Source organism: Myotis daubentonii, chromosome 19, assembly GCF_963259705.1.
Source record: "Myotis daubentonii chromosome 19, mMyoDau2.1, whole genome shotgun sequence".
NCBI classification, from domain to species: Eukaryota; Metazoa; Chordata; class Mammalia; order Chiroptera; family Vespertilionidae; genus Myotis; species Myotis daubentonii.
The window spans coordinates 10,107,071-10,132,077 of NC_081858.1; the positions used below are offsets into that span (position 1 = coordinate 10,107,071).

Here is a 25,007-nt window from a genome sequence, read left to right on the forward strand (position 1 = left end):
GGCCCCCCCCCCCCCCCCCCGGCCCAGAGCTCTGGCTTCCAGGCGCCTTCTGCGCCCACCCCGGGAGGCCAGGGGCTGGGAAAGGCCTGCTCGGGTGCCTACACAGCCTGTGGGCTGCTGCCTGCACCTGGGCAGGGCCAGCAGCGGGCCCTCCGCCCGAGGCTGCCTGGCGGTGCCCACGGGGAAGTGGGCATCTGAGGGAGCACGGGGCTACGTGGAAGCTCAGGTTTTGCCCGATTGCTGGTCTGGCAGGTGAGGGGAGGTGAGGGGGAGAGGCTGTGTTAGCACATTTTTTGCTTTTGCTATTGAACCCCTTAGAGAGGGAGAGGGGAGAAGGGGAGAGAGACGGGGGTGGAGAGGGGACAGAAAGCTGGGAGCCTGGACGCTCTGTCTGCCCGGTTCAGGGTCCCCACAGCTTTGTCCGGCTGACGGCTGAGGGGACACACAGACGTGACGCAGGAAACGGAGTGTACGTGCCCGCCTGCTCAAGGCCAGGAGGGCTAAAACAGTCCGAAATGATGACGAACGTCTGTAATTACCCAAACCGGGAGGTTGTTAAAGGAACGACCTCTTTGTAAAGATCTCCCATCCCTGTCCCGACTGCTCCATCCTGGCGGGACCGGGACCGGGACCGGAGCGGGGCTGCGCTCAGAGCCCGCCTTGCAGCCTCACAGGAGCATCGCGGCGGGGAGGAGGGGGGCAGAGGAGGTCTTTGGCGGCAATGCCCAAGGTGAGGGGGACCCCAAAAGCAAGTTCAGGGAGGGAGGCAGGGGAGGGGCAGGGGCGTACAGGAGAGAGACCAGAGTGCAGTGGGCCGCTGAGGCAGGCTGGGGCAGGCTGGGGGGGACTTGGGCAGGGGCCAGGGCAGGGAGCCAGGGAGCCGGGCGCCACCCTAATCGCTGGGCACGTGGTTCTCATTCTGGAGCTGGTGCCAGCGCTCGATCTTCTTGTCCTTGTTCTTCAGACACTCGTACCAGTGTTTCAAGCGCTCTCCCTTGGCCGAGATCCCTAGCTGGCAGCCTCCTGGGTGACAGGGCGGACAGGGACAGGGGTCAGAGTGGAGGGACACAGGGGACTCGCATTCTGGGCCCCCCCACCCCCTGCCCACCAAGCAGCGAGCCCCTCTGGCGCCCGGGCATCCGCGCTCTGAGGGTGGAGGTCACGGTGTTGTGACTCCTGGCCTCTCTGCCCGCAGGCCAGCTGCTTGCGAACCTGCCATGGCTCCCTACTGAGGCACCGGGCTGTCTGTTTGTCCAGACCGGCCACAGATCCCTACACCCGCAGCAACCGACCTCCCGCTCCTTGTGGAAACTCATCATCTGTCTCCAAAGAGTTACGTTCCTCACCCCGCTCCACCTGCCGCCACGCCTTTGCCCAAGCTGTGTCCCTGGCCTGGAGTTCCTTCCCCGCTCCATCTTTTTTTTTTTAAAAAAAATGTTTTTATTGATTTTTTGTAGAGAGAGGAAGGGAGAGGGAGAGAGGGATAGAACATCAAGAGGAGAGAGAAACATCATGGATCGGCTGCCTCCTACTGGGGATCGAGCCCACAACCCGAGCATGTGCTCTGACTGGGAATCAAACTGGCGACCTGTTGGTTCATGGGTTGATGGCCAACCACTGAGCAACACCGGCTGGGCTCTCCATCCATGTTTAGTGACCGTCCTTCCTCATTGTTTGGAGGCCGGCTGGGAAAATCAGAGCCTTCCTCCTGGACTCGCACACAGATTAGGGAGACATCCTTTGCACCCCATCTCCTGCAGAGCCACAGGCCCCGTGCTCTGTGATTTAACTATCCCGCCGGAGGCGATCTGTTCGGCAAAGAACCAATCATGACCCAATCTTCCCAACTTCGTAAGCTCGCTCCTCTAACAGCTTCTCAAACTGGACCCAAGCAGGGGCCATGGTTTCTGCCTCAGGGTTTGGATGATGTGGGGCCAGAAAAAGAAAGACTCTCACCGCCCCCCCCCACCCCACAGCCCTGGGAGGACAGAGGGCAGGTTTTCGAGGGGGGCTGGGAGCGCTCACCGATGTAATCGTTGGACTTGCCGATGTCATAGTCCCAGACCGAGATGTCCAGCGACTTCTTCGCCAGGTCGCTGTGTTTGATGTCATAGAAGAACTCCTGGAGGCAAGAGAGGAGGGCGGGTGTTTGAGCTAAGAGGCCAAGTCCGAGGGGTTCACAGACCAAGGGAGGCCCTGGAAGCAGGCGTTCCGGGAACAAGGGGGCCCTCCCACTCTGAGCCTCTATTCCAGGCCTGACAATCCCTTTTTTTTTCTTGCTTTATTTTAAATCCTCACCCGAGGATTCTCTTTCCATTAATTTCCAGATAGAGTGGAAGGGTGGGAGGAGGGGCGGGAAGAGAGAGAGAAAGAGAAAGAGTGAGAGAGAGAGAGAGAGAGAGAGAGAGAGAGAGAGAGACATTTATGTGCCTCCCAAATGCGCCCCTACCGGGGCTGCAACCAAGGTACATGCCTTAGACCAGGAATCGAACCCATGACCCTTCGGTGTGCGGGCCGATGCTCCAACCACTGAGCCAAACCAGCCAGGGCCTGACAATCGCTCTTCAACAAATGTTTTCCATAACAAATGCCTCGAGCCCCGTAATTCTCTTTTCAGTGACTGTTTGGAACTGGGAAGGCAGGTGGAGTTTGCTAGAGAGCTGGTCCCGGCCGAGTTTCCCTGAAGGCTGAGGGCCATGGATTCAGTCCTTCCACTCGGGTAGGTTTCCCTGGCCGCCATCAGCTAGAGATTCAAGGTAGCTGAGGGGACTGAGGCTGACATAGCAACAGGTGCTTATGTTTCCAGTGTTTTAAAAAATGAAAATGAATATTCATTAGAATATTATATGAAATATTCATGTATTATATGAAATATTCATGTATTATATGAAATATAATACGAATATACCATATTGTGGCTTTCTTTTCCCATTTTATAGAACACACTAGAGGCCCAGTGCACAAAAATTTGTGCACTCGGGGGGGGGAGGGGGGGTCCCTCAGCCTGGCCTGTGCCCTCTAGCAGTCTGGGACCCCTCGGGAGATAACGACCTGCTGGCTTAGGCCTGCTCCCGGGTGGCAGAGGGCAGGCCCAATCCCTAGGTGCAGCCCCTGGTCGGGCTCAGAGCAGGGCCAATTGGGGAGTTGGGGCGCCACCCCCTGTCACACTCAAGGCAGGGTCGATGGGGAGGTTGTGGAGCAACCCCCTGTCACGCACAGAGCAGGGCCCATCAGGGGGTTGGGGTGCTGCCCTCTATCACCCACAGAGCAGGGCGGATCAGGGGGTTGGGGCACCGCCACTCTCACACTCAGGGCAGGGCTGATGGGGAGGTTATGGCTCTACCCCGTCACACACAGAGCAGGGCCCGTGGCGGGGGGGGAGCTCCCCCCTATCAGGCACAGAGCAGGGTGGATAGGGAGGTTGTGGCCCCGCCCCCTGTCACACACAGAGCCGCAGGGCGATCAGGGGGTTTGGGTGCTGCCCCCTGTCATGCTGATTCCAGTGCCGGGAGGCCTCACGGCTCTGCTGATCCCGGTTCTGGGAGGCATATTACCCTTTTACTATATAGGGTAGAGGCCTGGTGCATGGGTGGGGCCGGCTGGTTTGCCCTGAAGGGTGTTCTGGATCAGGGTGGGGGTCCCCACTGGGGTGCCTGGCCAGTCTGGGTGAGGGGCTGAGGGCTGTTTTCAGGCTGGGGGTGACTGAACTCCCAAACGCTCCTTTTTTCCTTTTTTTTTTTTTTTTTTTTTTTAATTCTGGGCCAGCTTTAGCTTGAGGCTTGGCTCCAGCTCTTAGGCCTCCGGCTGAAAGTAGGTTTCTGGCCTTTGCTTACAATGTTGCAAATCTGCTGGCTGAAGTTGGGCGTATTTGTTACAGAGTTTCTTAAACTGCCCGCTCAGAGGCCTGCAGCGGCAGGCGGCAGGTGGGGAACGTTGGTTTCCTCCGTCACTGAGGCAACCGAGCCTCATGTTAGTTTCAAGCTGCCTGGCTGCCGGCTGCCATCTTGGCTGACAGTTAATTTGCATAACTCGCTGATTAGCCAATGAAAAGGGTATCGGTCGTACGCCAATTACCATGTTTCTCTTTTATTAGATAGGATGGCAAAAACCAACTTCCCATGCTAGCAAATATTTCTCTGCATCACCATTTAAAAAAATATGTCTTATTGATTTTTTTTTAGTGAGAGAGGGAGAGGGAGAAACATAAATCGGCTGCCTCCTGCACGCCCCCTCCTGGGGATTGACAGATGACCTGTGGGCGCATGGGACGATGCTCAACCAACTGAGCCACACCGGCCAGGGAGGCACCACCATTTCAATGGCTTCATTGAATGGCTGTGTGGCTGTCCCGTCACCTAATGCCTGATGGTCAAGTAGTTAGGTTGTTTCCAATTTTTCATGATCATTAATAGTATGATGAAAGGCACCCTTGTAGCTAAACCATGCGTACACCCATGATGACGTATCAGGATCTTCCAAGAAGCGTTTTTCTGAGTTTGTAAAATTGTAAGATAGAGAACAGTGGATATATACCGCAATACCATTGGTGCCCAATAAGGATGCCAGCCACACATATATCTGCTGTATCTATACCGAGGTCTGTGTACACACACACACACACACACACACACACACACACACACACACACATTCATCCATCTATCTATCTATCTATCTATCTGTCTATTAGAATATATTCATCTATCTAGTCTCCTGGAAATAGATAATACCGTTGCTTCAGAAGAAAAGAGGTGGGTTCTAGAGGCTGGAGGAGGAGGGGGTTTTGACCGGATGCCCTCTATGACTTTTGGAATTTTCGAATGTGACTATATTCCCCATCCCCCAGATACATGGAACTTAAATGTAAAAATCGAAGGCTTTTGCCGGGTTTTGACAAACGTCCCTTTGGAAGCGGGACGCTGGCTCCCCCGCCCAGCGTCTGCCTCTCCCCACATGTGCACCCGCACAGGGCACCGCACTTTACAACAGCTGTGTGCCTGTGTGTTATCAGATATGGGGTCTGGTCTTGGTGTGTGATTCCTCTATTGCTAATGAGCTGATTGGCGGTTTGGATTTCTTACTTTGTGACCTGCTCAGATTTCAGGAGAGGGGAGGGCAGGACAGCAGTCGTTGGCTCTTTGCTCACAATTCACGAATCAGAGTCAGGAAATCCCTGAAGGAGGGACCTGGGGACAGGACGGGCTGCGCTCCCCGGCCAGGGGTGGCTCTGGACTCTGTTTCCCCAGAACACTCCCCACGCATGTGCTGATAGGCATGCGTTTTAAAAAAATGAAATGACACAAAACACACTGTGTTGTAGCTTCCCTTTCCCACTTTGCACCATTTGGGGAAGAGCAGTGTGGCTGACTGGCCCAACATCAGATCATTATATTCATCAGGTATTTCTGGGCCCCTCGTGTCTGCCAGGCTGTTCAACAGGTCAGTGAAACCCAGAGGGATAGCATAAGACAGAGGGGTGCATAGACCTGGGAGCACAGAGAAAGCCTATCTCTGGGGGATCACACACTGAGTCTTGAGGGATGACTCAGAGTTCGCCAGAGAGGAGAGGAGGGAGAGGGAAGTCTGGGAAGAGGGAACGGCAGATGCAAAAGGCTGAGGGTGAGCCAGGGACCTGCAGGAATTTAGTGTGACTTGGGGAGGGGGGTTGTGTGACGGGGCAGGGGTAGGCTGTGAGTTTGAAAGGGCTTGACTGTCGTGCTAAGAAGTTAGGGAGTCATTGTTGGGTTATTTACTGCAAGCAAGGGGGTGACACATTCAGATGCGCGTTTTACAAAGCTCAGTGCTTATGTGGAGGTGACGCCGGAGTCTACTGCAAGGGTCCAAGCGTGCCATGCCAGGGTCGCAGGCAAGGCGGCAGCAGTGAGAACACGGAGGAAGGAGCCATTCACTGAGTATCTAAACTGCGGCTTGATGTACCGGATGGATGTGGGGAGGGAGGGAGAGGGCATCGCCGGCTGGGTGCATGGTAAAAGGCGTCACTGTTCTAACGTATCTCCTCAGATTTCAGTATTGCAGCCTGTTAGAACTGGTGAAGTTATGGGAGGTGATTTCATTCGATCTCTCTTCTAACTCAACTTCCTGCCTACGACATGCCTAATCGATAGGTTTTTGTCTCAGGCTTGATTCCTTCCAGGGACAAGAAACTCATCACCTCTCCTTGGGATGATTCAAGCTGATTTACGAGAGAAAGCACTTTCTTGATGTGCCTGATAGCATTCTAGTAGGGAGTTCGTTCCATTCTCACACAGTTAAGATTCCACCGCATGACAAAAACTGGGGCAGCCTTACCTCATTAAATTCAGGATTCAAGGTTTTCCTCTTAATTTGAGTCTTGTGTTTGGCCTTCTTTCCCATGTCTGGTTTCAGCCAGCTGAGAGGAGACACGAGAGGCTGTTATGAGTGAAGTTCAATGAATAAGAATAGCCCCTTGGTGACCCCAAAGCCTCCTTCTGGTGTTAGGGGAATAGCTGATGAACAGACCAGAAAGCGAATCCACATTAACGATGCCCAGTGTGCATTAGAGCTACTTGATTCAGGCGCTGACTGCACTAAGCACCTGAGGTGCACTTATCCCTCAACAAACCCTGGACAGTAGAACTACAACCACCCATTTTACCTACAAGGAAACTGAAGGTTCAGAGAAGTTGAGACAGCTGCCTCAGGTCACACAGCAGGGACTGAGCCCAGCTGTTGCATCTGGAGTCTGTGCTCTTAGCCAGGACTTGCTCTCAAAGGATCAAATTGAGACCCTGATGCTGTGCCTGGCATTTTACCATCGATTATCCCTACGTTGGCCCCAACTCCAGGGGAGAGCCATGTGTGTAGACAAAAGGGATAAGCTGCAAATCTAATTACTGTCACTCCTCTGCTCAAAACTATTTAATGGCTTCCCTTTGTCCTGGCGTAAAGTTTGAAATCTCTGATGTGGCCTTCAGAGCCTGAAAGGTTGGGTCCCTGCTCTAGCCCAGCCAAATCTCACCCATGCTCTTTGCCCCACTTCCCACTCATTCCTTCCTACCCCAGGACCTTTGCACATACTGTTTCCTTTGTTTGGAAGGCTCTTCCCTGGTGTAGACACAATGCCTGGCACACAGTAGGTGTGCAATCAATAGTTTCTGGGTGAATAAATAAAATGGGCTAAAAACTCCAAGGAGTTGTGACAGTTGGGTTCTTATCCAAGTTCTGGCTAACTGTGCAACTTTGAGCCTGAGCGTAACTTCAATGTGCCTCAGTTTCCCAGCCACTAAAGAGGGCAAACGTTTCTTTCTCCCTTACCAAACTGTTTTTGAGGGTACTTTCCAAGAGAAGAAACAGATGGGGAAACGAAAGGTACCAAATGCTGGACAAAAATAAAGGGCGATTCTGACTTTCAAAATCTTTATTTGATCCTAAACGGATTCACGGTCTCCTGTTTCCCTTTCCACAACAGCCGCCAGGTCAGCTGCTTCACTGGGGACTCCGCGACCCTACCCCTTGGGGCGGGATTGGGTGGGTGGGAGAAGGGCCGGTGGGGAGAATGATTTGAGAAAACCACCTTGCACGTGGCTGGGATTTAATGGAGAGCAGGGCAGCAGCCCGTGAGTTAACTTTACCGGACCATACGAGAAAATAAAACCAAATTACTCCTGGAGATCAAATTCATTCCTGACCTGTGTGTTCTTTTGTTAACTAAATCCTCATTTGAAGGAAATCTGAAGTAAAGCCCATGCTGGCCTGGTTTTCCACCGAGGGCTTAAGGGAAGTGCTCCTTTCTGCGCTCGGAGGCCGTGGGGTCAGAGCGCCTCCCAGGCTGGAGAGAACATTAATAAATATTCGTTGCCTTGAGTAAGAATAACGATGGTCGTTGTTTAGAACCACAACGACAGGCCTTTGTTTAGCACTTACTATACACCAGACCCCACCTAAATGCACCTCGTGGGTCTCCAGCTGCAGGGGCGGAACTGCCTGACAAGCTGCTGGGCGCTGATTCCCCACTCTGTTCTCACGTGGCCATGCTTCCCGTGGCTGCTCTCAGCCACAACCTGAGCCGGCAGGGACGCGAGGCAGCCCTGTTTCTGAGAGATGCAGGGTTCCTTTGGAGGGCGACTTCATGCTTCTGGATTCCTCGTCACCTGGTTGAAACTTCCTCAGACGGCCCTGCCGTCTAAGACTCTTCCTGACTCCCCACCCCCCGCTCTCCCCCCACAGGGAGCAGACTGTACCCAGGCCTGTTGTCTCCACAGCCCCCCTCCAGCTCCCTCTCAATTTCCTTTCACACGCGTTCTCCCCAACAAATCTCATGCACATTTCATCCTATCTTGGCTCCTGCTTCTAGGAAAATAGGACCTAATGCACACTCTTATCCTTCCCATTTTACAGATGAGAACACTGAGGCCCAGAGATGTCAAGGCATGAGCCCGCGGTCACACAGTTAGAGACCATTGAAGACTACTGGACCTGGGATTCCAACTCAGGCAGTCGAGATCCAGAGCCCAGGCTCTCAGCCACATCCATGCAGATACGCACTTTGCCTCCATGAGACAAGGCAGAATCCTGGTACAGTTCTGTACGAGGCACAATTCTAATTGCTTTATCTATGATGTCTCATTTGGCCTTATGTTCATTCTTGGAAATAACTGGAACTATTGTCTCCATCTTACCAATGAAGAATCTGAGGCTCAGAGAGGTTAAGTAACTTGCTTATAGTCACACAGCTAGCAGCTTCCAGAGATGGGCCGGGTGTGGGGGGGGGCGGGGTTTGAACCCCATGTCTGATTCAAGGGCAGCTATGAGAATGTGCCTGGTGAACCTCCAACTACAAGGGGCATAACCCACCCAGGCCCCAGCTGCGGTGCTTGGAAATCCATGCCATGTTTGTGCCAAGGCCATGCCCCCAGCTGACAACAAGATGTGGTGGGGGCACTATGGCAGGCCCACTCTTAGGTGACATGGGGCCTAAGGACTCCCCAGCGGCCTTGCTGGACTTGTGTCTAGGAAGCTTCCGCTCACCCTCCTCACTAGGGTCAGACTCGGGGCTGCCTAACAGCTCTGCATGTCCCCCAGCTCTCCCTGCCTCCCCGCACACAGCATTCCCTCTCATGAAAGCCTCGTCTGTGTAACCCCACTGTGGCATTTTCTCAGAGGACCCTGACTAACAGCTGACAGCGTCTCTTCGCCCCCACCCCCCACGAGTGAGATCATGGGACTCACCCCAAAGTCTAAGGTCTTTTATTTGAGTGTTTCCAGACCGAATCTGGAAAAGGCCTGATTGCTTATCTGATCCTGGGGCTGGAGGTGTGTGTTGCTAGTTCTGGGGGGGCTACAAATGGGGTGACTGTGACTTGCTACAGGAGGGGACAGAGTCACAGACTTCTCATAAGGGCGAGTGACGCCCCAGTGTGACTGTGTGTGTGGGACTCCAGCCTCACACCTTAGCCAGTTCCCGTCACCTGTCTCACTGTGTGGCTTTGGGCAGGTTTGTTTCCCTCTCTGGGCCTCAGCGTACAATGGTCTTGGGGAAGCTCTCTGGCTCCCCATTTGCAAGGATCTAGAGCCCCCTCCGGGGCCCACTCACAGTCCCAAGCCATTGACTCACAGCTTGACGAACGGATCTGAGTAGCCATTGGCGTCCATGGCGGCCAGGTGCACGCAACGTATGATGCCCACGATGAGGCCCCCCTGCTGTGTGCTGTACATGAGGGACACCAGGATCTTGCCGCGCTCCTCTATGTCGCCAATGCGCTCCACCTGCTGCAATAGGAGAAGAGGGCGCGTGAGTCCCGGAGGGGAGCGGGCCAGGCACCTGGATGGGAGCATTAGGGCAGGGCCCTGGGAGGTGGCAGGAGCTGGGCCAGGGCTAGTGCCGTCAGCACCATGGACAGCGGGGCCCCGCCTCCAGGGAGGGCCGATACTGAAGGCCAAGGGGACTGGTCTGGGCACAGGTCAGTGGTTTTACTTCAACCGCAAGCTAAACCCGTGTCATGGGTAGACTTTGATCCTGGTCAGTGACCGCCCCGACTCTGACCCAGGACTGAGCCTTGACCCTGGCCTTGCCTGATCCCCGATAGAACCCGTTTTCTCACAAATGTGGTCCCTGGGGTTGCAGAGACCTAGCCTGAGGCCACGGGCACCCAGAGCTCAAAGAGCCTCCGGTCCGTCCCCACGGAGGGAGGTGGCATCGCTCCGGTGTCCCTGGTGGGAGAGGATGGGGCTTCCCCGGCCTCGGGCTCCCAGTGTGAAGAGCATCCACCTGGTCTCATGTCCTAACACCGTGGGCAAGGCAGTTCTCCCCCCAACGGGCAGGGGGGTTTGGGAGAAAGAGCAGGGGTGGGGCCGGGGAGGGAAAGAAGAGGGAGGGCCAGCCCCCGACTGGGGCTTCAACGTCCACTCAGTGCTCACCTCCTCCTCATAGAGGGCCATGCCTCGGGCGGAGCCGGTGGTCCCCGCACGCTTCATCTGAGAAGGAAACGGAAATAGGACATCGTCCATGGGGCTCATCTCCCTACGCAGAGAGGACCGGACGCTCCTCCCCCTCCCTTAGCATCCGGAGCCACGGACAGGATTTCCGAGCTTCTGCGGCATCCAGCTTTCCCCCTTTTAGCTAAAAGCAGCATAGCACGAACCACCGGCAGACGGTGTTAGTGCCTGCGATGCAGGTTATTCATAGCCCCATTTTACAGATGAGAACACTGAGGGTCAGAGTGGTTAAGCCACTTGCCCAAGGTCACCCAGCCAAGAAGTGGCAGAGCGCCCCATGCATAAAACCGGCAGGATTTGATCTGCTCTGGTGGTGGTGGCACCGGGGTCTGGGGGTCGGGCCACCAGGGGCTTCTTCCCCTGAGGCTCCTAAGGTCCTTTTGGGGGACTCTAAGGCTCTAGGGAACACAGTGTGAAAACAGCTGGTTAAAGACAACCTCCCCACTTTGGAGATGAGGAAAACTGAGGCCCAGGGGGGAGGAAGGGACAGCACTGATGTGGCCCCTGCCCTTGGTGGGGCTACAGGGAAAGTTGGTGGTGGGAGAACCAAGGGCACAGAGCGAAAGATGATGACCAGTGGAGGTCTGGGGCCACTGCGGCCTCTGTCGGTCCAGCCACCAGGGCCGGCTCCGGCTGTCCCCCTCACAGCAAGACGGGCAGACCCAAGAGCTGGCGACGCAGGCGGCGGCCTGGCCACTGTCCTGGCCACCTGGACTCATTGAGTGCAGGAAGGAAGCGGAAGCCTGAAGAGCCCGCTGTTCCTGGGCAGGGCCCAGAGGAAACGCTCCCCACCCGGGCTGTCTTCTGAGTTTTATTTGGAGCCTGGCCTTCGGTGCACATTCTTCCTTGTGGTTTTCCTTGTTGTGTCTTGTTCCTTTGCCTGCGCCACACAAACACGGCGTGGCACCCGGACAGTCCATCCTCGGGCCAGCCATCTGGTGGGAGGTCGCTATAGGATCCCCCTCCGCCTGCCATGGCTCCCCCCACCCCCCGCCCGCCTCACCCCCCTGCGGGCAGCTGGCCCTCTGCCTGGGAGCTGATGGCTGCAGGAGACCTGGGTTCTGGCTGGGGGGGAACATAGCCACGGATTCACGGTGTGACCGTGGCAGCTCGCTCCCCTCCCTGGGCCCGAGGTGGCCCGCGCGTCGAAAAGGGCAGGTTGGATTATGTCTGGAAGTGCAGATGGCTGGTCCCACCCTGCCTCGCGAAGTCGGGATCTTAGCTGGTGAGGCTCTGGTTTTTAAATCTCCAGTTGGTTCTGAGCCGTAGCCCCACTGGAGAACCTCAAGTTGGTTTTTGTTCTTTCTCAAGAGGCCAGAAGCACATCTAACAAGCAAGTCCTCGTGCTTTAGAAGAACTCTCACGGGAATCCTTAAACGCGCCGAGGAGATAGATACTCTAATAACATCCCGTTTTACAGCTGAAAAAACAGGGCCCAGGTTCTCTGACAAGTGGCAGAGCCAGGATTCCAACCCAGGGACTCTGGGTCCAGAGTCTGTGCTCTCAGCACTGAGCTATCCTGCCCCCTGCTCATCCGCATGGGGAGTTATGCCTTCATGAGTGACAGGTGGGTCGGCAGTAGGACTCCTATAAGAACGACAGTTGACCATGCATGAGTGCTCACTATGGACTAGGTTCTGTTCTGATTGTGTCTTTCACACAAACCTCCCACGAGGCAGGCACTGTTATCATGCCCACTGACAGACGAGAAAAGCTGAGGCTCAGAGCGGCTCAGACCCTCGGCGAGGCCAGGGAGCAGGGAGTGTAGCGGACCCGGGCTTTGAACCCAGGCCGGCCCCACTGCCTCAGCACTCTGCCCGCCCTAGTGTCACCAAAGATGGCTCTGCCGGTCAGAGAACTGACGCTAACGCCGGGCTGGTACGAGGCAGAACCAGGGCCCCACCCTGAGGCTCTGACCTGAAATCTTCACCCCCTCTCAGCAGCTGTACTGTGTGGCACCCTGCGGGCCCAGAGGAAGGCAGCACCCCCAGAACTCCTCCCCCACGCCCCCCGCCCCCCCATCGCACCCTCAGGGGGAGGCACTCACTGGGATCACGCGCTCTAGGCAGATGTTGAAGTTCTTTCTTTGGTTGGACTTCAGCTTCTTGAGTGAGAATCGGGTCTCACCGATAAACTCGTTGTGGCCAAATTTGTCCTCGTCACAGACAGAGATCCTGCGATCCCCCAAGAGGGTGGGGAGAGGAAAAAGAGCAAATAGTGAGTTCTCACTCTGTTCCGAGATCTGCGATGGATGCTGGCAAAGAATGTGTGATGTGCATAGTGGCACTTTAACTGCCTATTTATTGAGCACGAGGCCAGGTGTGTGTTAAAGACTGAGTACTAGGTCCTGGCCAGGTGGCTCAGTTGGTTGGAGCGTCATCCTGTACATCAAAAGGTTGTGGGTTTGATCCCTGGTTGGGGCCTGTATGGTAGGCAACTGATCAGTGTTTCTCTCTCTCTCTCAAATCAATAAGAACATATCCTTGGGTGAAGATTTTTTTTAAAAGACTGAGTACTGTGTTCATGGATGTTTGTTCTATTATAATCTACAGTTTTCTGTATATTTGTAATATTTATGAATGAAAGTATTTTTTTTAAAATCTGTAATCAACCCATTCTGTGGAAAACCCTGAAGCAGTTAAAATGACATAGATCTAAATGTTCCTCATGGCTATGACTCTAAGAAACTTCATTAAGAAAAAAGGAAGGTTCCAGATACACAGCACGAAACTGTCCAAGTTGCCAACACTGGTCTGAGTGCCCAGGGTCACGGGAAGAGGAAGCGGACACCGGCGGTGGGCGGGGACTAAGGTAAACGGGGTTACTTCCTCTATCATATTTTACAAGAAGAATGAATTCCCGTGTCACCGATATAACTTAAAACGCAGTGTCAGACAACATTGTAGAAGATAAGATGCATCAACATATGGTTAAAACAGCCTGATTAATAGGACGGTCCATTTTTAAAAGTATGTTTTCATTGATTTTTTTAGAGAGAATGGGAGAGGGAGAGAGAAGTAGATACATTAATGAGAGAGACTCATGGTCAGCTGCCTCCTGCACACCCCCGACTGGGGATGGAGCCCACAACTCGGGCAGGTGCCCCGACTGGAAATCAAACCGGCCACTTCTTGGTTCCTGGGTCGATGCTCAGTTGCTGAGCTACACCGGCTGGGCATGATGGTCTGTTTTTTAAAGCACTCAGTTTCATAAGAAACTTTTGCACGCACACATGCACACACACACACACACACACACACACACACACCCCAGGTGCCCAGACACCAAGATGCGAAGAGTTTCACTTATCTGTATTGTTAGAAGTTTCCACCAGAAATACATGTTGTTTTGTAGAAGCAAAAAAAGAAAGACACTACGCAGAGGGGTTTTAACACGTGGTCCCACAAGGACCGCAATCCGCCAGCCTTGGCCCCCTCTGCCCACGCGGCAGGTACCTGAGCGTCTTCCGCTGCATGTCCTCGTCCGTGATGCCGTGATAGACGAGGGTCTCGTTCCAGATGGGGTTCCGGGTGTTCCGCAGGGTTTTTGTCCGAAGCTTGTTGGACTAGAGCCCAGAGACAGACAGACAGACACCAGCCTCAGTGGGGAGCCAGCCCCGCAGCCACACCCTTTGGGCTGATTTGGGGGCACAGGTGGAGGAATAATTTAGGAGACACCCCCTTTAGGAGTGTACAGGGGCTCAGGGGCTCCCAAATGCACGGCTCAGGGAGTGGGGGGCATCTTCAGGCTGATGTCTGCAGCCATCAACAGGGCTGGACGCTGAGCCGCCCCTCCCTCCACGCAGTAGGCTCTCTCTTTGAACTTTCCATTAAGATTAAAAAGCAGTGCCATGGCCGGTGTTGTTCAGTGGTTAGAGTGTCGGTAGGTTTGATATCAGTCAAGGGCATGTACCTCAATTGTGGCTTCTTTCCCCGCCCCCAATCGGGCGCATGCAGGAGGCAACCAATTGATGTGTCTCTCTCATATTGATGTTTCTCTCTCCCTTGCTCTTGCTCTCCCTCTCCCTCCCTTCCTCCCTCTTTCTTTCCCTCCCTCTCTCCCTCTCTCCCTCCCTCCTTCTCTTTCACTCTCTTTCTCTGAAAAAGCAATGGAAAAAATACATCCTAGGTGAGGATTAAAAAAGAAAGAGTGAGCCCTAGCCGGTTTGGCTCAGTGGATAGAGTGTCAGTCTGCAGATCAAAGGGTCCTGGGTTCGATTCCGGTCAAGGGCACATACCTCAGTTGCAGGCTCCTCCCCGGCCCGGGCCCTAGTCGGGGCTCATGCAGGAGGCAACCAATTGATGTGCTTCTCTCACATCAATATTTCCCTCTGTCTTTCCCTCTCCCTCCCACTCTCTCTAAAAATAAATGGAAAAATATCCTCAGGTGAGGATTAACAAAAAAAGAAAGAAAGAAAGAAAGAAAGAAAGAAAGAAAGAAAGAAAGAAAGAAAGAAAGAAAGAAAGAAAGAAAGAAAGAAAGAAAGAAAGAAAGAAAGAAAGAAAAGAAAGAAAGAAAGAAAGAAAGCAAGCTGAGACATTTTCCTTTGAGGAAAAAATCATTTCTCGGTCAGGGAGGCAGAAATAAGAGTCACCCACTCCTAGGCAGCGAAGGAACGATTTCTGGGGGTCCTGGGAGGGTTCCGTAGGTTTCCCCAAATAGCATCCTTCGTGCCTGAAATTTGTTAGGGGGCCGGGGCAAAGTTTTTCACTCTAAGAGAGAGGCTAGAGATGTACTAAACTCAGAAGAGGGGCCTGGTGAGAAATCTAATTCAGACTAACACGACTCACTGGATTCCTTGGCAAAGCAAGTTTGGATTTAGGAGTGAGCGAAGGAGAGAGCCTCAGGAGGAGCAAATGCCGCTGGGGAGTTAGAAGAAGTGGCCAAACACTTCACAGTCTGGCCATGGCCAGATGAGAGACTGTTGTTCCTTGATCTAAACAAAGGAAAAGATTGTGTGTGTGTGTGTGTGTGTATGTTCGTGTGCGTGTGCGTGTGTGTGTGTGCGTGTGCATGTCCTCTTTTGTCTTAAGGGGCATTCAGTACTTGCAGCAGAGATTTTTAACGTGCAGTATGCCGAGATCATGCAACCAAGTGCGCGGTCACCCTTGTATTTGGCGCATCCACATCAAATGGACCAAGTAAGCCCATGTGAGTGGGTCGAACCCCATGTCTCCTCCGCAGAGCAAAGCGATGACCAGGGAGCGGCAAGGTGGGAGGGGGCACATTTCTCTCAGGACAGCACATTATCTCAGGTGCTCAGCCCTGAGATCCAAAGAGAGCGATTCCTTTCCACTGAGAGATGAGGAGTGTTTGGTTGGGGCACAAAATGGGAGGGGGAGGGGGACCATGGTCAGCACTGGGGAGCCATGGAAGGTATGTGAGCAGGTGAGGGCATCATGGGGCATCTGCTTCTCCCCTGGCCTTTGGAAGCTCCTGGATTTCAGGTTTCTGGGCTGGAGAGATGGGCAGAGCCCCTGCCCCTTGAGGGAGAGTGACTCCTGGCCCACCTCTCACCCCTGGCGAGGACTTGGCCACTCTGGGAGGAGGGGGTTGGGGGCAGCTGGGCTATTTTAGGCTCTGGGCTGGGAACCTTGGGTGCCTGCCAGGGCCCATGTTCCTGGCTCGCCGAGAGGCCCAGGCCATATGGTACCTTGCTGGCTCCCGGCAGGAGGTGCAGCTTAACATAAGGATCGGCCAGGCCGTTGGAGTCCATGGGCTTCAGTCCCTGCAAGAGAAAAGGCAGTGGGGTGAGGGCCTTGGGAGGGCCGGCCGCTCCGCTGCCGCTGCCGCAGCCCTGGGCGCAGCCCCTGGCCCCTGTCCCGCCCGTCGGTTCATCCCATGTGGTTCCTCTTCCGAAGAGAGGGAGAAGGAAAAGAGCCCTGGAATCAGGCAGACGGGGCTTAAAGCCCGGCCATGTCACTTCCTGGCTGTGTGTCCTCCGGCAAGTTTCTTAACCTGTCTGAGCCTCGTTTTCCTCGCAGGTCAAATGGGGTGCGGACAACCCTGCTTCGTGGAGGGGGGAGACATACACACGATTTCACCTGTCAAGTGCCTGGCACATGGAGATGCTCCATCAAGGCTGGATTGTCACTCGTCCCCTCCAGGGAGCTGGGCTCTGTCTGCCCTTGTAGCCCAACTGCCTCTGCTCCTGGGAGGCGGCTGCCGTGAAATGACCCCCTGGGACCATCTCCGGGCGAAGCTCTCCCCCACACTATGGGCTGTGGGTAATTTCTGCCCTTTTCTCACCCTGTCACTGCCACAGGTAGGCAGGGCAACAGAGAGGAGCCTGGTGACCCGTGTCCTCCCCAAGTCCCCGGAGAAGCCAGAGCAGCCGTGTGGTCCCCCCTTGGCCCCGCACCCACCTTGGCCTTGATGATGGTGCAGTGCAGGGAGCTGTTCTCCTGGTCGTAGAGAAGGCTGAACTCCAGGGCTCCCAGGGTGGCTGGAGCGGGCAGAGGCAGGAGCCAAGAGAACATTCACTCAGTCATTCAACAAACATTGCCCGCGCGCTGATTTGTGCCCTGTCTGGGCTAAGCATCGAGCCTACAGAGAGAGGAAGGCTCCGTCCCCAAGGCCCGCGGGAGAGCAGGGGATGGGGAGGGGACAGCTGGCCTCTCACCAGCTCTGGCCTCTGATGTGCGGCAGCCGGGAGACTGACCGGCAGCCCCTCCACTCACTGGCCGTGGGAGCTTGGCCAAGTCCCTGAACCCCGGAGCCTCCGTCTCCCTACCTGGGAATCAGGAGCAGCAAAGGCAGCTCTTCCCAGGCCCCGTGGGCAGATCCCATGAGCCCGTGCCCAGAACACACTTAGAAAAGTGTGCGTATTACGTGATACCCGTTCCTCGTGTGTGCTCAGCACTAAAATGATAATGATTTCCGGTTTACAGAGCACTGTCCCAGGGGGTGCCTCAGTTTACCCTCCTCGGTCCCGCCCAGGAGGCAGTATTCTGCTTCCCGTTTTACAGCGAGAAGGGGTGACATCGTGGGCCAAAGCCACGCCACCTCCCACAGCCCGCGGTCCATTTCATCCAAGCGGGTCCAATCTCTCCGCCTGACCGCAAGCTCTTGGGACGTGTGTGTGTCCCTGGGACTTGGGTCTCAGTGGGAGGGGCATAAAGCAGGCACTTCATACACCCCTGATTGCATGGATGCAAAAAGAAACACCCAGAAATTTTAAAATGGCTTAAAAAATTGCTCTTTGAAGACACACAATAGAGAGTTTTGGAACCGATAAACACGTAGGTATACCTAGGAGTGGATGCTGGTCACGTGATAATTCCACAATCTACTTGGTGAGGAGCCACCAAACTGGACAAAGCAAAGATCGCCGATTTGCACTCTTTACAATGCGTTACACAGTGACTTTGATGTGACAGGTATTTTACCCCAATAAAAAAATAGGATGTTACTATTTTTTAGTAAATTGATGCCGTGTTGTGAATACGGTAACACAAACTTGTATTTTTATGACTTGGTTAATGCATTTGTCATGGTTGGCATATTGTGGAGCTGGGAGGGCGTAGAGGGCCCTCCCTGGAGCCCTCCGTTTCCCTGGGGGGTGACCCTGAAGGGGCTTTTCCCAGACACCCCTGCCCTCAGTGCCACATACTCCCTTCATCCGAATCGTAGCTGTTGGCTTCCTCCTCGTCCTCCTCGGGGGGTGGGGGCTGGCGGGCAGGGGTGGCGGCAGGCTGGGGGGCAGCAGCAGACACTTGGGAGTAAGGGCCTGGGGCGTGGCCCGCTCGGTCCTCCCTGGCTCCGACTCCTAGTCGCTCCTCCCAGGGTGGGATGGAGGCCCCTGGGTAGCAGAGGTCACCGGGGGCCACGTCTGCAGGGGAGATGGAGAGAGGGCAGGAAAGAGGCAGCTGAGTCCCTGTGTTACAATGGCAGCAGCAACAACCGCTCCAGCATGACCACGAGGGATGAGCACCTACTGTATACCAGGTGCACCAGACTCACCCACAGCCCTGCAACAGAGAATTATGGCCTCCCGCTGACGGGGTGACCACATTGGGCCGTTCGCTGGTTCTCAGAATGTTGTCTTTGTCAAAACCACTGAGGGGAGCTTGCAAAATACAGGTTCATGGGCCCCACGCAGGATCAGTAGCCCGTGCAGTGGGGCCTTGAAGTCCATGTTTTATAACAAGTCCTACAAGCTTAATCAGATGCAGGCAAAACAGACCTCAAAGGGGGTACTGACCACTTGTGTGGGCTCTGGAGCCAGGGTAGCCTGGGTCTGCACCTCTGCTGTGTGGCATAGGGCAAATTACTGAATGTCTCTGAGCCTCAGCTTTCTCATCTGTAAAATGGGAATTATAATACCTGAAGTCACTCAAATCATAGTAGCTATTATTTTTTTTAAAATCTATTTTATTGATTTTTGACAGAGAGGAAGGGAGAGGGATAGAGAGTTAGAAACATGGATGAGAGAGAAACATCGATCCGCTGTCTCCTGCACACCCCCTACTGGGTATGTGCCCGCAACCAAGGTACATGCCCTTGACCGGAATCGAACCTGGGACCCTTCAGTCTGCAGGCCGACGCTCTATCCACTGAGCCAAACCGGTTAGGGCAGTAGCTATCATTTTAAAAATTATTGAATACGTATACAAAATTGTGCCTGGTGCATCAGAAAGCAAGGACTACGGTGTAGCCACAGTGATGCGTGTGAGGATGACCAGGCATATATGTCACATGTCATAGTCACTGTCACTTAGCGTGTCTTAAACACTCCCGGCCACGTGCTACGGTTTTATATGTACTAGTCTGTTTAATCCTCACCCGTCACTGAAGTAGGTCCTAGTATTACTCCCATGTTAAAATAAGGAAACTGAGGCTCAGGGAGGCTAAGGAGCTTGCCCATGGCCACAGCTGGGACGTGAAGGAGCAGGGATTGAGTCCAGGCGGGGTGTGCTCTTAGTCACTCGACGTGTGGTCATTTTCTAGAGTTTGGGAATCAGGGTGGGCAGCCTTAGAGCTCCTCAGGGAGGTCTCGGGGTGTAGGCTGGGCCACGATCAGGCAGCCCCCTGCTCTCTCGTGGAGAAGTGGGAGAGAGGCGGTCTCTCGAGCAGGGGTGGGAAGCAGCGAGCACTTGCCTGGTCTCTGGTCCGAAGAGCGTCCTGCTGGCCCAGCGCTGGGTCTGCCGCCTCCTGGGGGCCCTGAGTGGAGAGGAGAGAGGAGAGATGGAGCAGAGAAGGTGGCATCACTTCCGTGTCCACCCCGTGTCCCCCGCATTTCCTGGGCAGGGACACAGGCCCAGGGGTAACAGGCGATGTGCAGGGGTACCTGGGGCTGCAGGAACAGCCCCACGGAGGATTCTGGGGTCAGGAAGGCCTGGGTTCAAGCCCCAGTGTGTCTTTCCCGAGCCTCAGCTTTCTCCTCTCTGAAACGGGATAAGAGCCTGCTCTTCATGTTTCACTGGCTATGAGGCTGATCAACGAATGGAGAACTGTGCCCGAGGTGATGGGCAAGTTTATACTCTGGATCCATCAATGCTGTGGGGTCATAACTGACCCAGTGGATTCTTCACAACTTCAGGGGTGGGGTATGGAATACCCGTCAACACCACCAGGAGCCCCCAGGCTTCCCTGGCCTTTCAGTATGACCCCCCGAGGAAGTCTCATTTGAGTGCGACTCTGTCTTTACAGCCTCTTTGAACAAAAGCGAACAGGCCCCAAGCTCAGAACCTCCTCAGGCCAGAGGAACGAGAATGTCCTGGCCTTGTTTAATTTTCATTACATTCATTTAGGTCATGACCCTCTGCCGTGGGTTGAACTGTGTTCCCTAAAGTCCTGACCCCCAGCACCTGTGAGTGTGACCTCGGGTGGAAGAGGGTCTTTGAAGATGGTCAGGTTCAGATGAGGTCACGGGGGCAGGCCTTAATCTATACGACTGTGTCCTTATCCAAAGGAGAAGTTTGGCCCGGCCGGTGTGGCTCCGGTGGGTGAGCATCCACCATGAACCAGGAGGTCACGGCTCGATTCCCCCGTCAGGGCACATGCCGTGGTTATGGGCTTGATTTCCAGTAGGGGGCGGGCAGGAGGCAGCCGATCCATGGTTCTCTCATTCATGTTCCTCTCTCTCTCCCTCTCACTTCCTCTCTGAAATCAATAATATCTGCATAAAGGAGAAGTTTGGACAGAGAGAGAGAGACATCCTTAGAAGAAAAATGATGGGAGGCACAGGGAGGATGTCATTTAGAAGCTGAGGAATTGCCTGAGGCCCCAGGAGCTAAGAGGAATGAAACAGATCCTCCCTCACACCCTCAGGAGCTCACCCTGCCGACACCTTGACCTCAGACCTCTGGCCTCCGGAACTGGGAGACCACCCATCTCTGCTAATTTACACCACCCAGTTGGTGGTGCCCGCACACACTCTCTCTCTAGTACGGAGCACTGGTTTGCCACTGATGCCATTATCATAGGTTTCTTTTAAAATAACAAAACACGCACGGCACCAACTAGACATCATTCCCTTTGTCTTTCACGAGCCACATGTGTTCAGATTTCCCCACGTCACTAATCTCCCTGCTCACCATTTCTCCCTGAATCTCCCACAACGCTTCTGGGAACATGTGCCATTCTATGACCGCCCAGGGGCCTTAAATCCCCCTCGAGAGAGTTTGCGATAGCAAGCCCTCAGCCGTGCTTGCAAAGCGAGTCCATTTGAAGAAAGATCGAGAAAGTAAGAGGGTAGGTGGTAGGTGCGTGTGGTAAAAGCTGCCAGTGGAGTGCCCATGGCTGAAGGGGGGCGATGCTGAGGAGTGAGGTGCTGTCCCTTCTTGCGTTCAGCTGGATACGATGCTGGCTTGCGCCCCGCCCGGCTCCCCAGCCCGGGGATCACTCAGTCTAAAGGTCTTAGAAGAGCTTAGGACTCGGCGGTGGCTGCACTTTGCAGAGAGCGGGGGCTCTGCCAGCAAGGATGGAGGAATTGGGGTCGCCGCTGACTGACAGGGCAGCCGGGGTGGCTGGGCGGGCGGCAAGTACCTGGCTGCCCAGGCTGAGGCGGTGCCTGGCTCGGCGTCGAGGCTGGGGCGGGTCTGGAGGCCTGCACTGAGTTGGCCCGTCTCAAGCCTGTAGGAGGAAGGAAGGGAAACAGCCCGTCATGTTGCACGCACACAGAGTGGAAGCAGAAAGAAGCTGGGGCTGGGCAGCCGGCCTAAAGCAAGGCCTTCTGGATTTGAACGCAGCCCCCCAACATTCCTCAGCTCCTTCAGACCCTCTCTGCCTCTTAGTGGGTTCGCTCTTTCCAATATTCAGACCCCCCCGGGCAAGTCACCTGGGTGTTGAAAAAGCACAAGTTGTGTGATAGCGCTCCCACCTGTACGACCTTGCACGAATGACCTCTCCTCCCTGGGCCTCAGTCTCCTCGTCTGTTAAATGGGGATGATAGTACCTACCGCATAGCATGTGGTGGAGATGCGATGATACAATGCATGCAAAGTGCTCAGAACATGTAGTAAACACTCAACACCTGGCAGATGTTGATATTATTGTATTATTCTTGCAAGAATCTGGTCTATAGCTTCACATTGACCTAACTTTGCATCGGAGCATTCTCTTTTATAAGCTGTGTGACTCTGGGCTGGTCACTCCCCCTCTCTGAACTTCAGGAGCTACTGGATAAGGACGAGTTAACATTTATTCAACGCTTACCATGTGCCAGGGACTTTACATATAAGAAGCTTATTTAATCTCTATACCCCATTTTATAAATGGGGAATGGGGAAACTGAGGCCTAGCAAGGTTAAGGAGTTCATCCAACGTCTGTTGGCTGGTTTGTGGCAGAGCCAGGGTTAGAACTCAGGTAGTCAGTCTACAGTCTGCTTGAGACCATCGGATACTGCTCCCCAGCCCTCCTGCCAAGAGGAACCGAGGTGCTATGCCACAAACCCCCTGATCAGAAAGAGAAGGCCAGAGGGCTGCGAGGGAACTAATATTCAGCCCATCTAATCAGAGCCAGTCTCATGACCTCGCTACAAAGAAATGCAGACATTAGAGCAAGAAAAGGAGATAAGCAAAACTTTTGGATGTCTGGAGTCAGAATTGTTTCTGAGTCCTAGCTTTCCTCTACCATAGGCTAGAACCAGCATCTGGCATTGAACACGCCACACAGTAGGTGCTCAATAAGCACCGAATGGATACATGAATAAAAACACTCCCCTCCCCATTCTTTCTGGTTCTCCTCATCCAGGAAGCCTGCCCGGATTTGCCCCTCTCCCTCACCTGCTGGGCTCCGGCTGGAGTCACCGGCTGCCCCGCCATGGCCATGGCCCCAGCCCTCCGAGTCCCGGCTGGCTGAGCTCATTCGTGCTTCTGAGGCCCTGCGCACAGGAGGCCCGTAGCTTCCTCGGCCAGGCGCAGAGGCCAGCTCAGGGCCTGGCTTCTGACCTGGGCCCCTCCTGTCTTCGGCGTCACCTGGAGAGGGAGAACAGTGATGGGAGAACTGGTTTTTATGGTGCAGGAGGGCCACTGCTTAAACAGCTCCACAAAGGGGCCCACCGTCCACTCCCAAGTGCTCTTTAAAATCAAAACTCTCTCCTCCTGCCCTGTCCTTGGACGCAGCTTTCGTTTGTAATCTCACATATTTCCTTTCCTGCACAAGCACGTGAACACACACAGGCTGAACACAGGCCGAGCTGGGGCCACTGGCTACATCCTCTTCTAGGTGGGCTTTGCTCGCTTAATCCAATTTTCCCAGGACTCACCAAGCACATTCCAACCTTAAGCCCCACGCACACCATAGTCCCGAAGATTCTTTGGGTCCTCGCTATCATTTCAGTCACGTGTCTCCCCAAAGATCCTCCTCTGATGGCCCTTCTCTGCCCATTCTATCCTGAATGGGGCCCTCCTGTCACTGCCTGCCCCCTTTACCTGCTCCGTGTCTATCCCCAGCACCTATCACTGCCCGATACTATATTACATTTGCACTGGCAGCTGGTCGAGCACCTGTTTCCCCCACTAGAATTTTAGCTGCATGAAGGCAGGGGTCTTCGTCTGTTGCAAACACCACTCTACGTCCAGGGCTTAGAATAGAGTCTGGAACTCCTTCGGTGCCCAGTGAATGTTTATTAAGAGAATACTGAAAGCACATATGGACACAATTGCAAATCCATAAAGGACGCTGGCATCATTCCATTTTAAATAATCCCTACTATAGTGTGGTGTGGATATTTCATAATCCAGTCAACAATTCCCCTACTAACAAACCTCTTCCAGTGCTTTGCTGTTCTAAGTAATGTTGCAACAAACATATCTATATCTTTTATATGGTACTTGGATTGCTGTTCCATATAACCCCAGAGAGGGATTGCTGGATCAAATGGTATATAATAGTACATTTCCCCATTTCAATAAAGCCTGCCATATTACATTCCAAAAGGCTGGAGGTGACTTACAGTCTAAACCAACAGTTTAGAGAGTATTCATCTCCCCACACATTCACCAGCACCGATGTTATTCTAATAACGTTTTAAGCGTCACTATGCAATGCTGGTGATGTTACTTCTCTCCAGTGAAGTGAATGGGGTTACATCCACTGCATTTCCAGAGTGGTCTGTGCTGTCCAGAGTTTATCTAGTTCATGTCTGTGTGTGTGTCTGTGCACAGGTGATGAACATTATATGTTATCAGTCAGCATTTACTCAGTGCTGCACTCTGCCAAGCACTTGACATGTAGCACTCAAACAACTCCAATGAGTTATTAGCCCCATGTTTTACGGGGTGGGGCAAAAGCAGGTCTGCAGTTGTTCGTTTGAAAAACAGTAAAATAATTAATAAAATGTGTTTCGCATACTCACAACTGTAAACCTATTTTGCCCCACCCCATAGATGAAGAACGAATCGCAGAGAGGTTAGGACACTTGCCCAAGCTCACAGGGCTGGTAAGTGGCAGAGCTGGAATTCAGATTCTGGTCCTCCTGCCCTAAGATGCCCAGACCTTTTCATTTTTAATTAAAAAAAAATATTTTGCCCTAACCAGTTTGGCTCAGTGGATAGAGCATTGGCCTGCAGACTGAGGAGTCCCAGGTTTAATTCTGGTCAAGGGCATGTACCTTGGTTGCAGGCACATCCCCAGTGGGAGATGTGCAGGAGGCAGCTGATTGATGTTTCTCTCTCATTGATGTTTCTAACTCTCTATCCCTCTCCCTTCCTCTCTGTAAAAAAATCAATAAAATATATTTTTTAAAAAATATTTTTATTGATTTCAGAGAGGAAAGGACAGAGAAATAGAAACATCAATGATGAGAGAGAATCATTGATCAGCCGTCTACTGCACACCCCTACTGGGGATCGAGCACACAACTTGGGCATGTGCCCTGACTGGGAATTGAACCGTGATCTCATGGTTCATAGATGGGTACTCAACTACTGAGCCACACCGGCCAGGCATATGTCCATGATCTTGACAGTTATGCTCTACAACCTTTTCAACCTAGAGGGGGAAGTGCTTAACCAGGAAGAAGGATGCTCTATTGGTAGAAACCGGGGCTCCCCAGGATGCAGTGAAGATGGACAATTTGGTAATT

At 53.7% G+C, this 25,007-nt stretch overlaps 1 protein-coding gene across 1 annotated transcript in view; it reads right to left on the reverse strand.

Annotated features, from left to right (window-relative positions):
• RPH3A (rabphilin 3A) overlaps positions 1-25,007 on the reverse strand; it is a 139,313-nt gene continuing 114,306 nt past the window's right edge. The window contains exons 10-22 of the mRNA XM_059675932.1: positions 22,705-22,896; positions 21,466-21,552; positions 19,576-19,638; positions 18,089-18,307; positions 16,842-16,921; positions 16,130-16,204; positions 13,932-14,041; positions 12,524-12,650; positions 10,399-10,455; positions 9,596-9,750; positions 6,310-6,391; positions 2,026-2,122; positions 1-1,023 (exon numbers count right to left, since the gene is read on the reverse strand). Coding sequence (XP_059531915.1) covers positions 893-1,023; positions 2,026-2,122; positions 6,310-6,391; positions 9,596-9,750; positions 10,399-10,455; positions 12,524-12,650; positions 13,932-14,041; positions 16,130-16,204; positions 16,842-16,921; positions 18,089-18,307; positions 19,576-19,638; positions 21,466-21,552; positions 22,705-22,896 — 1,475 coding nt within the window. The 3' untranslated portion in view covers positions 1-892. The remainder of the gene's footprint in view (positions 1,024-2,025; positions 2,123-6,309; positions 6,392-9,595; positions 9,751-10,398; positions 10,456-12,523; positions 12,651-13,931; positions 14,042-16,129; positions 16,205-16,841; positions 16,922-18,088; positions 18,308-19,575; positions 19,639-21,465; positions 21,553-22,704; positions 22,897-25,007) is intronic.